We start from the raw sequence: 16,050 nt of genomic DNA on the forward strand, positions 1-16,050 counted from the left end.
TTAACAGTAAGAATTCTCTACAGTTAAGGTAGAAGATCATGCCCTTGTCATATATAAAGCCACAATAAAGTCTCCTTTTTTTATTTATGCATTAATGTCTGTTAGAAAGGTAATGTTCAGATATAAAACACAGAGGAAGCAAATTTATTAGTTTGCTGTATTTAAACTATTAAGAATTTATAAGAGGATGCTTCAATAGCAGTATGTATTAGCCATCAATTGCCAATAAATATTCACTAAGCCACTTACAACTTGCAAAAAATAGCCAAGGTCTAACCAAACCATGAGGAGGTACAAAGAACACTACAACAACATTTTCTCACAAGAAAAAATCGTTTTGTGATGCAAAACTGTAGTTTTTCATCAAATGATTATTTGTGATTTAAACACATTGTACACTATCACATAGGATCTTGCTTTACACCCATTTGTCGTAACTTCTTGTGACCCAACTTGCAAAGAACCTGGTACTTAACTTCAACACCTCTCCTTTTGGACACTTTTAAAATATCTAAATGTAAGTCTATGTTCCTAGCTTTATACACTCTAGACTGAAAATACTTAATGCTATTATTTTGTTATTGTGGCTTCTTAGATAACGGTTCTTGCCCTTCCCCATTCTTCTGGTAAAGACAAAACATACAAACTTGCACACTTTAACATTCTTTAACTAAGTAAAACTAAGCTAAAAACCAGAACGATAAGCAAAACTGTATCAGCCCTTTGTCAAGGTCACCTGATCAACAATAATCCACACAAAGTTTTAAAGAAAAGCTACCAATAGTTAGCACAATCAGAAAATGCCATCAACTTTGGATCCATTTCTGGGTCGCGTACCCTCTGGAGAAATACATTACAGTAGTCAGTTCCCAACTCAGAGATTATTTCTGCCTTAAGGCAAAACTCTACAGCCAGCACTGCATTTGTCTCAAGAGGCAAGAAGATAAGAAATTGCTCAAGCAGATGTCATTTTTCTTCCTGTGCAAGACTTGATCAAGACAGCAGACCATTCAAGTACCACAGTCTGATCTTTAAGATTCGCATAATATTTACTTCTTACTTTTTTCTTTGCTATACACTCATTCAACAATTCTGCAGTAAACATCTTAGCAGGTAATTTGAAGTTTTAACTACAAAGCACTGATATAAAACTTTTAAGTCAATAAAGTTCATCAATAACTAATAAAACGGCAACCTAAAAAACTACTTCTGCATATAGTGGGGCAGGGGAGAAGCGGAACCGAATTAAAACACATTAAATCAGCCACCTAACAAAATCAATCTGGAGGTGCAAGCCAAGATGCAACTCGGTAACCTCTGAAAGTGAAAACTTTGAAGTGACCAGTCTTAGACATCTATATTTTATTTGAATAACGCAGACAATAAATTGTGATAATCCTTCAGGAACCTGCAACTCTTTCAGTAATCCTCTCTTTCCTAACATCTAAGATGAAGTAAAGGATACTGCAAAGTGACCACATAACCCTTCATTGATCAGCCTTCCTTCTCATTTACATAGATTCCTAGATGAAAGGGAAAGCTCTTTGGAAGTCAAATTCTCTTTCCACCTTCTTTGAATGTTAAATCAGTGTCAAAATCAGAGGAGTTCTTGTAATTTACACTTTTAGATATTTAATGATACAAATTGCTCACATATATAAAAAAAAAATGAAAGAAAAAAGTCACCGTAGCTGAAGTTAACAGTGGCTCTTCCAGCACTAAACTGCACAGCTGTGTGCAAGACAGACACAGAAAATAAACTTCTCAGAATCTAGGTGATACTGGTACTGTCCAGGACAGGGTTCTTTGCCTTCAAGGCAGAAACACGGCACATGGGTGGAGTAATTCCCTTAGACCACTACTATGTGTATCCATTGTTGTAAGTACTGTTTGAAAAATCTTACTTCTTCACAGGAACACAGAGATAGATACAGCCAAGTGTTTACCACAGAAGAGTTCTGGAAAAATAAGAATTACTGACCCAACAAAGCAACACAAGTTCTCCAGCACATCATCACTAAACTTGTACCACCACCCAGGAGACAGAACTGAAATAACTGTCTGCTTACGAACACAGCTCCGTTTCTGTGGACAGTATGAGATGTAACAGGTCCAGTGGTTCATAAAAATGGTATCCTGCCCTTCTCTCCAGTACTGCAAGGTTGACTTTACACCACAGGTAAAAATCAATGGAAGTTTTTTCTTCAGCTGTTGATGTACCAGCAGGAAAAAAATCTAAATGGGTTTTTACATGTCTCTACTCTAAAATGCAACTGTCCCAGTAACAGTTTAAAATTAGCAAATAATCAGTTCAGTACTGGAAAGTTGCATCCCAAGCAGTTAAAAAACAAAGTTAAATACTTCAATAATTGCCTAGTCTTTTCCAACCATTTCTGTGCGTGACAATCTAAATAAATTTGACATGGTTATCACCGATGCTAGGACAACTCCGGAATCGCACAACTGGATCAAAACTGACTAGAAAAGGTACTGCATAAGTGATTACTACTTGCTAGAGGAAACAATCCTCACTTTAAATGATACATCACACTTCTCAGCACATTGGTTCATACAAAATTAATGAACGTCAACTAACTGTGCAGAAAAAGATTTTAAAACCCCAGCAAGTCACATCTGCCCAGAATTAGATCTTGGTTATGCTCATAAAACTATCATTAAGTTAATGAAATGTTGTGCTTGAAAGAGAGCTTATATAATATGCATTTATCTCTGATTTATATGAATCCGCAGTCTCTGTTTGCAGTACCGAACTTCGGATCTCATCACTAAACAGAAAGTTTTCCAATAGTAATATAGTTAAAGAAAAAACAACTCTAAAAATGAAATTCAGCTTTAAATCATAAACTCAAACTGTTGCTCACAGAAACCTGATCTCTTCTACCAAACACATAGATGCTTTACCTGAAAAAGGAACACAAACAGAATCTGGAATTGCTTTCCTCCCATCTCAAGAGATGCCAACAATATAACGCTAAAGAGATCACCAACCCTACCAGACTCACACCTGCAGAGAAACAACCACATTGAAGAGGAACTTCCCATCCAAGACAAAGCTTGCAAGAACTTCTAAGTGGAAATACTTACGTAATGATCGTCGTCTCTTGTTCTTTAACTTTCTTCTTTTATTCATTCCAGCTTTAGATGGAGATTCCTCTTTGGCCTTTGGCTGGCTGGCAACTTTTGAAGAGTTCTGCTGGCTGAAGTGTGTGGGCACATGACGGGCAAGTCCTCCCTGAGATGCAAAGCTGGCATTGCACCCACCAACTACACACTGAGAAAAAGAAACCAGAACAACTATTGTATCAGCGTGCTATAAGGCACTCATTCACAGGATCTTTCCATTTGACTTTTCTGGCTCAACCTCAAACACACTAAAAGGAAGGCAAATTCTTAATGACCATGCAATTCTTAAAAACAAACATAATCTGAAATAAAGTTCAGGTAGAAATTTATAACTCTCAATAATTATTCCATGGAATAAAGATTTTTTTCTATGCTCTATTATATTCCAGAATATTGTATAGCATAAAACCAAATACACTGAAAGCCTTCATACAGAAAATAAATGCTTCTGAAGAACTTTCCCCTTCATAGACTAATATTCCCACCTTTCAAAATACTGCAGTTATTCTGTATTTCTCAACAGCTCTCCAATCTTCTGCATTTGATAACTAACATTCTCCAATGTCCTCCTTTCTTTTAACAAGTCAGAAGTAAAATAAAACATTCTTACTCATGTTAAATTTGAAACAGGTTAATGCTTTTTATAAATGCTATAAAAAGTCAATAAACAGTTATCTTATAGTTCTATCTAAACCTTTAACTTCAGTAACTTGAAAGTTGTATTAATAATTTATGCATTTATTTTGGGATGTTACTATTATTTCAGAGCTATTTAAGAAAGTTCTTATTTAAAGAAAATGCCCTCTTTTCTCAAACAGAAAAATAAGAAAAGATCCAACAATACTTGAACAGAAATCACAAGATATGTGCAACTAAGCTAGTACTGGCTATGGTAATCATTGGTATTTTTATAAGTATTTGGTTTCTATTTAAAATTATTTAATTTTCAAAATCAGTATTGAAATTATACTGTTGGAGAGGGAGGCACAAACCTTTTCTCCTGTGCTCTGAGCTTACAAGGGTAATAGGAAGGTCATTTTAAGATATGCATTCCATCATTGGCTGCAATGAATTGTGTATCCACATGACCAATTTTCCTTCTGATCCAGAGAACAGTGGTTGATCAGCCAGTAGCAAAAACCCCACACCACTCTAAACTATTGGCAAGTTCTTCTTCCACATCTGTTCTGCTCCTTCCCCTCTTTCTCAGCTCTTCCACCTGTACCCCTCTTATCCAGCACTTCAAAGCAAACTGATGAGGCAGCTCCAACAAGAGTTCAGGACTAAGTAACACTGCAACTATATACATAGTGCTAAATTTTCTCTGAAGGACAAATTTGCAAGCTCTTACAGTAATCTGCCCCAAGTCTGCACATTTGATTGAAAGACAAGAAAACATCACTCAGCATGGTTTGTAGACTGAAAAGTCTGTTTCTGCTTCAGACCTAGCAAATGGTTTTCCATGAGCACCATAAAACAATGCAGCATCCATGAAGAGAAAAACCTAGATTAACCCCAAACACTTAATACTTGCTATAGGACTGAAAATATATATATATATATTTCAAGATAGTAAAAGACAAAAAATAGCAGGGTATTTTTCACATTTTTATTTTGGGTTCCCCCCCTCCCCCCTTTATTAAGGGGGGAAAAAACCACAGAAGTAGTTAGGGGAAGTTTTCTAAGTACTGAGCTAACTACAAACATGTAATTCCCTGACAAAAGAACTTCAGGATCTTCACACTGTATTTGTTCCTCCCTCTCTCTCTCACTAGTAACTATCTTCATAATTGTGAAGATTTTTACCAAAAACCTACCTACGCCTTTTTAGCTTGCCCTGTAATTTCCCGTGCTCAAACAGCAGCAATATTGTATACTTATATTTTAGTGACTTACAATGTAAGAAATGCCAGCACATTATGAAATTCTAAACTCAAGAACATGATCTCATTTAAACTACAGCAACCTCAATGCAGTATTTATTACTTAAAATCAATACTGACAATTACAATTTATACTTACAGATTCATAGAATGGTTTGGGTTAGAAAGGGCCTTTAAAAATCATCCAGTTCCAACCCCACCACTGTGGGTAGGGACATCTACTGGATTAGTAGCCCCATCAAACCTGACCTTGAATGTGACCCATTTACTTGTATTAAAAGATGATCAAATTCAAAATCAAATACAGATAAAATATATGTGTGCATTAATTCAAATAGTTTTTTATCCTCCTTGAAATAGCTGTCTTGCCCATAAAAACAGTTTCATGAAACTAAACCAAGCAACTAAATCTAAACTTAGATTTAACTTTCATTAAGGTATTCCTAACTTCAGCTTCTGGATCCTTCTGATCCTACAAATACTGACATACACAATTAAAAAAAAATGCACAAAAAAAATAGCCTCCATACCCTGAAGTTCAATCAGAAAGAGAAATTAAAATTTCAGCCTTGTCAATGCCTGGTAGAAGTCAAAAAAACAAACTGAAGTTTTGGTACAGTGCATCCATTAGCATATTCCAAGTTTAATAAAGTGTAATATCAAAAGGCAATACCTTCTGAAAATAACACAAACTTCGTATCAAGTTTCTGAAACTTTTTAAAACACAGGTTCGTGAGACTTAATTGTATTTCTTGTCAGATGGGAAACACCGTTATGACAAACTACAGTTTGACTCACACTGTCGTAACTTGACTTTAGTCATGTAAAACAAGCACAGATATTCTATACAGATTATCTACAGAAGCTACCACTTACTTGTCTTGCTCTACACATTTTACTTTCAGAAGCCCCAAACCGGCATCCTTAAGTCTTCAATATATAAAATGTGCAACTAGAAATTATCTTTTCCAGAAAGCCTACTTACAGCCTGCAGCCACAGAATGAAGTATTTGCAGAAATCATTACATTTAGGAATCACATATTTTGAGACTACCTGATCATGTCATCAAATAATCAACAGCTGATATATCAAAGATGACACAGAATTCCTTTGCAGTAGACAGGAAATAGTAGAAGAGGAGAAAAATCTTACCTGTTTTTTTTTCCTTTTTATTTTTTTTTCTCTAAAATAATATATCCAGCAATCCGTTACTAATGGGTAAAGTCTCTTCTCTCCAAAGATAAAGGAGCAGTTCAGGCTGTCACTTCAGGATCTCTGGACGGTAAGTCACACCAAATCAGCTTCCCACCAAATAATTATACAGATCTAGAGGGCTTCTAATAAATCAAACTCGACTATTATGCAGAACTTTAAACCAATCTCTTTACTTTTCCCCCAAAACCTAAATCTCAACATTTTGCATTCAATTTTAAATATGATAGATTGGGTCCGGATTGGTGGATATGTTACTTCAAGAGAAAATAAGTCAACACGTAAGAAGTTTAATTTCTCCAGTGTACCCATACCCACCATTATTAATGGGCAGTAATGACCAGTGACTTTAACAAACAGGATATAAAAATATCTAGCAATACAGGGTTTTTTTTCTAGATTCAAAATTCAGAATGTCCTTTTTAGAATATTCAATGTGTAATTTTTCCAGTAAATCTCACAGTAATATTTTAGACATCTGGATAAACTCTCATACTATCTCAACATCTAAGTGTTCAGGTAGAATGCATTTACATTTTCTAACTGCATCTGCAATGCTCTTAATGAATTGAAGATATTCTGCCAAAAGAGTAACATACACAAATTTCAAATGAGGACTGAACTGCTTGGCTGTGTTTTTTACATTTCAGCAAGTGCTACTCTACTGAGAGTCGTATCAAATGCAGTCACCATTTAATGAATTCTGGGAGTTACAGGTGGCAGAATGAGCACCAAATTTCATTTTTGTTATTACTTTCTTCTCCCCATTCTAACAAAGGACAAAAGCCTGCAATAAACCTGTGTATTGTCATTGAAAGCCTTCATCCCACATGAGCAAACCTTGCATGACTGATGTGAAGCACACCCACTGGAATCAGTATGTGAAAGCAGTTGGTTGCACACCTACACGCAGTCTTAGATTTACAGAAGATTACTATATGCAATTATTTTGCATAAAATCTCACACTGTTTTGTGCTTGCTCTACTATTTTTCCTTTCATTGTGCCTAACATTTTGCATTTGGTCACCCAGACTACATTTTAAGAGTTCATTTGATGTGTCTTCAAGAACACGTACAGCATGTACACTGTACAGCAACAAGGTATGGTGAGTAGTACTTTGTTGGGGTTTTGGGTTTGGGTTTTTTTGTTTGTTTTTTTGAGTACCAGCAACCATGCTGGAAAATCCAGGTTGTCACAGCACATTAATTGTTCAAATACTTACTATTTGTAACAGGCAAGTTTAGGACAAGCAAGAATTTCTTCATTCACTTTTTCTCAGCTTGCCAAAGACAGCTACCAGCATCAGTTTTCTAACTCAGCAGATTATACCTCTAGATCTACCTGTCTACATGTTCTGAAAGTCTGAAAGTTAAATTGCTGAACCCTTGACACGACCATCACTACATGTTGATCATACACCACAACATCCCACCATTTTCTAAAAAGCTGCAAAAATTATGTAATAACAGAACTAAAAAAGAAAAATGTTTAGGTTTTTCTCTCTCAACTCTGAATGTAAAATCAGACACAAACACACTAACATCTCCAGAGAAACAATTACATGCTCTGAGAATACGTATATTAAATGAATGTCTACAATGACAGGAAAAAAAAAAACACAACCAAAACCTAAAAAAAAAAACCAAAATCCAAAAAACACCACGATGGCTGGAATCAGACTGCAATACGCAAAGAGAAAACTTCCAGCAGCACGAGCCATTAACTTCAGGTATTAAGAGGAACAACATAACTTCAAAAATACCCAAGAGCGGGCCAAAGGCGGCCAGTAAGTTCTCAACCAGATACATGTTCTGTAAGACCAGTCTGTTTGTTTGTTCCTCCTGACAAGAAAAACAGATCTAGGAAACTCCGCTTACCAAAAGTAGGACTGGAAAAGCATGCTGATTGGCAGAAACAGTATTTGACTAGAGACTGAGAACTAGCTGTAATGGTTACTATCTCTCATTTAACAGACACTTTTTCTTTGGTGAAGGGCTTGGTGGGTGCCCTAGGAAAAGACACTTTATCAGTAACAAAAGTTAGTGATTATGGCCTCAAAAAAAAAAAAAAAAACCAACACTGGCAAAAAAATCCATCCATGCGTTCCACATGAAATCCAAGGCTATCAGTATTATAAACTTAGAAGAAAAAGGAGGGAATGAACAGAAAAGCAATATGACAACTAAAGGGGAACTGAGGTCCTAAAATCTGCCCAGAGATCTAGGGTATCTTCCCCCACCACCATCACCCTAATTCACTAGATAACTCAGATATAAAATGTCTCCTTCTTAGGGGCTCGACATGCACTACCAGGATATTGCCCCATATAAAAATGGAGCTAGCATAACAGAGGTCTCAAAAATGGATATTGATAAAGATTAATTTACTTTTTCTGTGACACAGGTATTGCAATATTAATGCTGAGGGTGACACACTAAACTATACAAAAAACCCAGGAGAAAATTATAAAAATATGAAACATTTTGACTTTGTAATTTAGACGTGTGTTCACTTCTGTGACATATAAACTATGTGACTCTGTAGTTCATTCAAATGTATGGAAAGGGCAGGTAAATCCACAAAGACCTTTTAATATGAAAGCACAGCAGCTCATTTACAGCTGGATACAGCTTTTAATCAAAGGACACCACCATGTGTACCACAATAATAGATAATTAAACCCAAAATGGGCAACTACATAAAACGAGTACATTTGCAAGCAAAAGGGTGACAGGCCAGGGACATATCCTTAATGGAGTAGTTCTAATGCCAATGACAGCTTTATGCCTAAGACAGTCCCCAACTACCTTTCAATTTAAGAAAATACTGTTTTCTCTTATTTTGACTAGAGAAATAAGAACATGGCAGTCTGCCATATATTTTTTACGCTATCCTCTGGTCATTATATGATTACTTTGCTTTTACCTTTACAAAAGTAAATTTTCCATGCTTTTAATTGTCACTTTCCTAGTTAAGATTCTTTGCTTTTCTTAAAAGCATCCTGAACAGCAGTTCTTCAGACAGAAACACGTATCTATACTATTTCCATTATGGCTTTTTACAGCTTCCCTCAAAAATCCTGACACTCATTTATTTTTTTTTCAATGTAACACTGAATGACTAAGTATTTTCAGCAAGTTCTCTGTAAGTATATTCACATGACACAACACAAATTTCATTTGTAATTTAGGTTTTGGGAGATATTGTCTGCTCATCATCAAGAACAAGAGGTCCTTAATCCAACTCTGACTTGAAAAAATTTGGGTTTTCCTAAATGTGAGCAATCCAGATTTATAAGAACAGCTAAATGCACCAAATGGAAACATTTGCTCTGTTTTTGAATGACTGACATAAAACAATTAGTAATGGCTGTTCTTTGCCCAATCAAGACTAATTTCCAACACTAAGTGTTCTTCTATCAGACAGTAGGTTTCAAAAGCTTGTAAAAAAAAAAAGCGAGGAAAGGGGGCTAGTTAATTAATAGGTTGCTACCACAGACACTTATGTATGAGCCCTGAAGCCTATATTCAGCATAAATGACAGGGGAACAAAAGATGTTACAAAATTCTACTGAGACCACAATTATCCTCCATTCAAAGCCCCCAGGAACAGACTGAGAAATACAGAGATAAAAACAAACAGAAGGACTAAAGACAACAGTAGGAAAAAATGCGGAAGTGACACATGATGATTAACTAGTGCAATCCTAGCCTGTGCTTTGTTCTTTCCTTTAGTATGACCAGAAAGTACAGAAAATCAGCTGGTGAAATAACACATTTAACACAAGATTATTATTAGAACTAATTGTTGTAAATTTTAGGGCTCTAGCTGTAACTAGTCAAGCCAAAAACCTGGGATACCAACTTTTACTGACTTTGCTAAGGAACTCTGACAGACTCAAAAGTACTGCTGATATTTCTGACCTATGCCCACCTCTTTTTAAACGCAATGTCTCTAAAATTTAGTTTCTTTGATTTAGATCAAGTTAAGTTACAAATTACCCTACTGAAAGACTCCCTCAACACTAAAGCTTGCCATTATACTTTAAGGTATGTAAAATACTGAATCCCAAAATGACCTAAGGTACAAGTTTCCTCTGATGAGTGGGGTTTTTTTTATTTTATTCAGGGATTAGCACCTAAGATTTGATCAGTTGCTGGAACAATCATATCTGCAAACTTTCAGGGATCTACGATCCTTATGCAATGCTTCCAAAAGCATGCTAATTTTATTCCTTTGAACAAAGGGTATGATAACCTCAAGAGCAAGTTATCTGTTCCTATTCGCTCTCAGTCAGAAATTTTCAGACTAAACTACACAGTTCAGTATGGAAAAAAAGTCTAGCCTTTATTAAAAAACTTTTTCATATACAATGCACTATTTTTACTCTCTAGGTTTGAGTTTAGTTTTGTTTTCTGTCACAACTACTGTTTATAAGCTATGTAGAAGTAGTAACTTCTGGAAGACATCACTGTAACACAAAATTATTTTTCAGTAATAAAGCTGCCTTAAAATAAATAAATAAAATTTAAAAAAAGGCAGAAGATACTACCTGAGAAGAAAGAGAGGAGAGGGAAACAGTGACTAAAACTTGGTGGGGTTGGGGGGTGAGGGAGAGGAAGGTATAAAATGCTACCTAAACTTTTTTTTTTTTAAAAAAAAACCAAACCACAACAAACAAACAAAAAAACCAAAACAGAAAACTAATTCATTTTCATATCCTATATGGAAGGAGAACTTCAGTCTGAAGTAGTGTGGGTGGGACTTACCATCAAGTGATGCAGGACTGACAGCTATGAACTGCCCCAACTGTATCCATAAGAGGATGAAGCAACTCATTAATAACGGATTGGTGGATATGGGAATGATAAACACTACTATACCTAGAATTGCAGGTACAGATTAGGGGGAGAAAGAAAGAGAAAGTTAGAAAATACTATGCAGGAAACAGTCAGCTCAACGGTCCTGCATTCCTGACTTCCTTATTATTCTGAGAGGTTAACCAGTCACTGACTGTGTTTCAACTGAATTTTGTTAACAAAACCAGTTCTTCCTCAAGCACTGGATGTGCACCATCAGGCATGATCCAAAGTTTAATGTGAAAGTGTAAAGCATGAGGCAAAATATCTCACTGTTACAGTGTAAGCAGCTCAACTGGAAAATAAGCAAAAAAATGGAAGTTCAGTACTATTTAGTTTTACACTCTCCTACCATTTATAGGCTAAAAGAAACAGGGACAGAGAAAGCAACAGTAGGATCTTCACCTGTCTTCATAACAGAACAGGACCTTTGGGCACTACTACTGCAAAGATGAAAGCTCAGCTCGCTGGATACTTTTTAAGAAATCCTGCTGTGATGCCATTTTTAATTAATATATTGAATCAGGAAAAATAAATAGGATCACTCTTAAAATAACAAATTATGTATCTTACAATGAACCTTACCTTGAAAGGTTTGTCCCCACTGTGTGTCAGCATGTGCCTCTGCAACCAACTTTGACTTGTTGAAGGTGTATTATATACTTTGCAACCTTTCCACAAGCAAACAAACACCTAATAGAGTAAAAATGTGGTAAGTTTACACACGTCAAAGAAAACACAAAGAAAACCACATTAGCAAAGAAGCCTGTTTTCACAAAACAAAGTACTTCAAAGAATTGTGAACAATTTTGCAACTACTTCTCATATCTCACCAAGATAAAAATAATTACAATCACAAGAATTCAAAAAAAAGGAGGTCACTGGAAAAAAATATCAAAACACAGACGCTCCTGCAGATACACACAATCAAGAGCCACAGCATCCACTGTAAAGAGTTTGCATCTGCACTCAAGAGCTGTATCCACCAGATACTGAGACAGGTCATTTTTAAATGAAAAATTCGCATTTTCTGGGTAGCAGATACAGAAATAAAATAATTTATTTACTGTCATAAGCAATTAATAACTTCATCCTTTGAGCATGAGAAGCTGAAAACTCTTAATTACAATACAATTGTTTACATACCAGAGTTTTGTATTATGGAATACTGGGTATCTCTAATTAGGGCCTTATACTCAATTCCTGATGAAGAAAGTTACACTTCCTCATGGGATTAAAAAAAAATAATAATAATCTCTGGGTGTTCTGTGATTCTAGTGCACAGATCAGTCACATGCACAATAGTGCATTAAGAGTAGAACCTACTCTTTTGTCTTTCCTCTCACATCTATCTATAACTGAGAGAATAAAAAAGCTCAATGAACTTGCCTTTCATTAGAATTCCCTCAACAGGTCTGTGTGAAGTGAGGTATAGGTCTTATTTGTGGCAACAAAATACAGTATCAGGGAGTAGCACTGACCACCATACAGGTTTTCAGAACTTCAGGAAACTAAATGGAAATTAATTCTCTTTGGGAGATTATAAAACTCAATCTTCAAAAGATTGATTTTTTTCAAAACAAAAGAGCAGCCACAGGAGTGCTATGTACTTGCTGTACAATAAGTACAACCCAGCTTACTAATACAAAGCTGAAAACCATGCATGTCTGTACAAGTGATCCTGACCTACCGACACATGAAGGCCCTACCCCCCCTAAACCTTTGGTGTCTGCCACTCCTCAGTTTTGAGATCCCCCTGAAGCCACAGAATGGGAATTTCTGAGATTCCTGGCTCTGCAACAGCTCTGTAACTGTTCAAATATTTCCATCAGCAACTGCAGGGCACTCAAAGGAGTGTCATTATGAAGTTACAGGTCATGGAAATGCAATCCCTCCAAAAACCAAGACCCTGGTTTTACAACTTGCCAGAAGTTCAGGCAGGGCTTTTTGTGAACCTTGTAAAAAAGCTGAATCTGGTATTTTTGTGGAAAAAAAAAAAAAAAAAAAAAAAAAAAAAGTCCGGTAAGTAAAACTATTTTGTCAAAAAGTTTTGTGGGCTCTTCATGGATCTGTCTGGATTAGTTTGAAGCTGTTATCTCAGTATTAGCTTAAAAATATACATTTTACCATACAAAGACGTTTATCACATTGCTTTTAAGTTTTCAATAAGCAGTTACTACAACCCCCCCTTTTCTTCAAATTTATAGCCATTGTAGGTAAGTAATATCTGAAAAATCAAATCAAATAAGAATACAACTTCTAACACCACTTAAACACCTCACCAGCAGGTGGCAGACAAATCCTTGAAACAAACCAGCCAGGATCAGTCCCCTTCCATAGCATCAAGTTGGAGAATTTTTCAAAGTAAACCAGCTCCAGTAGGGGGATAAAAAGTGTGAACTGAATGCAACAGTTACTAGACACCAGGTGCTTCCAACAACCTCCTCCTTCAGAAAGACAAACAGTCTGACATTTTCTTCATAATAATATCTACAAATCATGTTACGTGGAATGTAAGTGAACAGAATTTTTAAAAAAGACAAAAAAAACCCCACACACAACCCAACCACCCTGAAAAATCTTCTAGTCCCTTTTTAAGAATTGAAAAGGGGTCATGGATGGGTAACGAAGATCCCCAGAGGTGCAGTTATGGGAAAGCCCACAAGATACCAGTACACCTCATCCATTTCATTGTTTCATCCAGGATTCATGTAATACTTCTAGAAACCTACAAACAGAACTACAGAAACTATCTTATAGGTGGCTAAAAAGCCAGCTCACTAGATGGATGATTCTGCTTAGAGCCTGAACTAGAAAGCCGAACATGAAGCCGAAAGTCCAACCATACCAAAAAACCTTAGCTAAATACAACCAGTTACAGCTGCCTCAGTGACACAATTACATAATAAAGTCATGCAAATTAGTGTTTTATTCAAGTGTCTTACTCACTCAAGATAAAAGTGTAATGTCCTAACATATTACTTCTGGAGAAGGGACAGGACATAAAGTCATAAGATAATGAGCATTATATGTTAAGTTTTGGTATTGGCTCTCCAAGAGCTGCAATATATAGTGTTGAAACCGGGCAGATTGCTTCTGTTTTATGTGGAGATAGTTTACACAACGTATTGCAGGCATCAAAGGTGATCTTTGGAGGTTCAGGAGGGGAAGGTAGTTAAGTACAGTGTTGAAATAACTCTACTGGAGGATGGTTTAAACATTAAAATTGTGAGACCAATGGAAACTGCATCGTTTGACCAGGGTTTCGACTTAAATATACATGATTATATATGCACCTCAATTAAAAAAAATACTAGACGCAATTATATTGAAGGTATACTTGCCATCAGTACTACAGACAGAGCTGTTCTGGTAAGACTTCGCACCCTCAAATCAGCAAGTCTTACATCTTCCCTATTTTACGTTCTATAGATGTTTTACCTCTAGTGAGACTCCATTCATAAAAATAATCAAGATACAACTTCACCTGAGTTCACCTGCAGTAACACATACACTAACAATTTAAAGAAAATTAATTCCAAGTATAAGCACTTCAAGATATACCAACAGCTTCAGGATGTTGACAAGTTAGCATATCTAGCCTCAAATTGTTTATTAAAAAGAACTTACTACATTCTTCAGGAGAGACATTCAATTAAAAACACAGAATACCAAATGAAGTGAACTATGCAAAAGACAACAGCTGAATGCCTAATACTGGCAGGCTGAAGGCCCAAACTTAGTTGCCACTAGCTGCAGAACTGATACTTTAAAACAAAACTTGCTACTGTCATCAGAGTAAAATACTAGCAACTAATAAAGAGGGAGAAAACAAAAATTAAACACCAACCCCTCCTCGTTGACCATCCACATGTATGGAGCGAATGTGATCTGCCAAATCCGGGCTGGAGCTGAAGCAAGCATGGCAGTGGTCCCAACAACAGTTATAAGCAATGCTTTTTGCAGAGGAGGCAGGAACTCCTTGTCCATTCATCATAACTGGAGTTGAACGCCCACTGGAAATTGTGCTGTCTACATCCATAATAGTGCTGCTTATGCTAGGGTGGTGGGGAGAGAGAGAGAGAAAGTTTGTAGTTGTTGCATGTTAACAGAACAAATAAGAATCATAGCTCTTTGGGGTTTTGTTTCAGATATATTTAGATAGATTGAAAAGAAAAATCTTACACAAACTTACAATTTATTGTGGTTCATCACTTTAACTATAATAAATATACAGCCAGAAAATACCTACTATTACTCGACCCTATATCTTCTTCTGGACACTGGCACAAAATTGAGGGATGGAAAATTCTCCCATTCACTGATTTGTCAGAAAATTAACTCATGTGATTACCAAAGTCATTGTTAAGCTACATTAAACAGCCATTCATTATTTTTATTTCCCAGGAGGAAAGAAAAGGGAAAAGGGAAAAGAAAAAAAAAAAAAAGAAAAAAGAAAAAGAAAAGCCAGGTCAAACTGGAGATGTATTTAGCTCAGCATTCACTGCTAACACTAGATCCTTAAAAAAGAATACAGCACTGAAGTTTTACAGAAGGCTTAAAAGGTACACTTGGACACATGGATGGTGTCCACCACATGCTTTTTCTAAACTAATGCTTTTCATTCTGTTGTTTTAAAACTTTCCAGAGAAGCCAGACACCACAGTGGGAATACCCGGCCAGTAGGGGTCATTTTCATCAGCCGTTCTGCTCTGCATCTTGGCAGGTACAAACCCAAGTACCAAACTGACCCAGAACAAAATTGCAGTGTGCTCTTTCCATACATAAACCCAAATACAGAGACACATGGATGTTCTACCTGGGAAAACTTTAAATAGCTGATATACTTTTAACTTGTGAACCTGTTCACTGCCTTTTAGGACCTTTACGGTTTTGCCTTCCACAAAGCCACAGCATTACAGAACAACTCATCTTTGGAAGGACCTCAA

At 36.2% G+C, this 16,050-nt stretch overlaps 1 protein-coding gene across 2 annotated transcripts in view; it reads right to left on the reverse strand.

The window, feature by feature from the left end:
• AEBP2 (AE binding protein 2) overlaps window positions 1-16,050 on the reverse strand; it is a 51,794-nt gene that overhangs the window by 17,473 nt on the left and 18,271 nt on the right. For both annotated transcript variants that reach the window (XM_040595495.1, XM_040595494.1), the window contains exons 2-4: window positions 14,952-15,159; window positions 11,687-11,794; window positions 3,106-3,292 (exon numbers count right to left, since the gene is read on the reverse strand). In XM_040595495.1, coding sequence (XP_040451429.1) covers window positions 3,106-3,292; window positions 11,687-11,794; window positions 14,952-15,159 — 503 coding nt within the window. The remainder of the gene's footprint in view (window positions 1-3,105; window positions 3,293-11,686; window positions 11,795-14,951; window positions 15,160-16,050) is intronic.

Source organism: Falco naumanni, chromosome 5 (assembly GCF_017639655.2).
Source record: "Falco naumanni isolate bFalNau1 chromosome 5, bFalNau1.pat, whole genome shotgun sequence".
NCBI lineage: Eukaryota > Metazoa > Chordata > Aves > Falconiformes > Falconidae > Falco > Falco naumanni.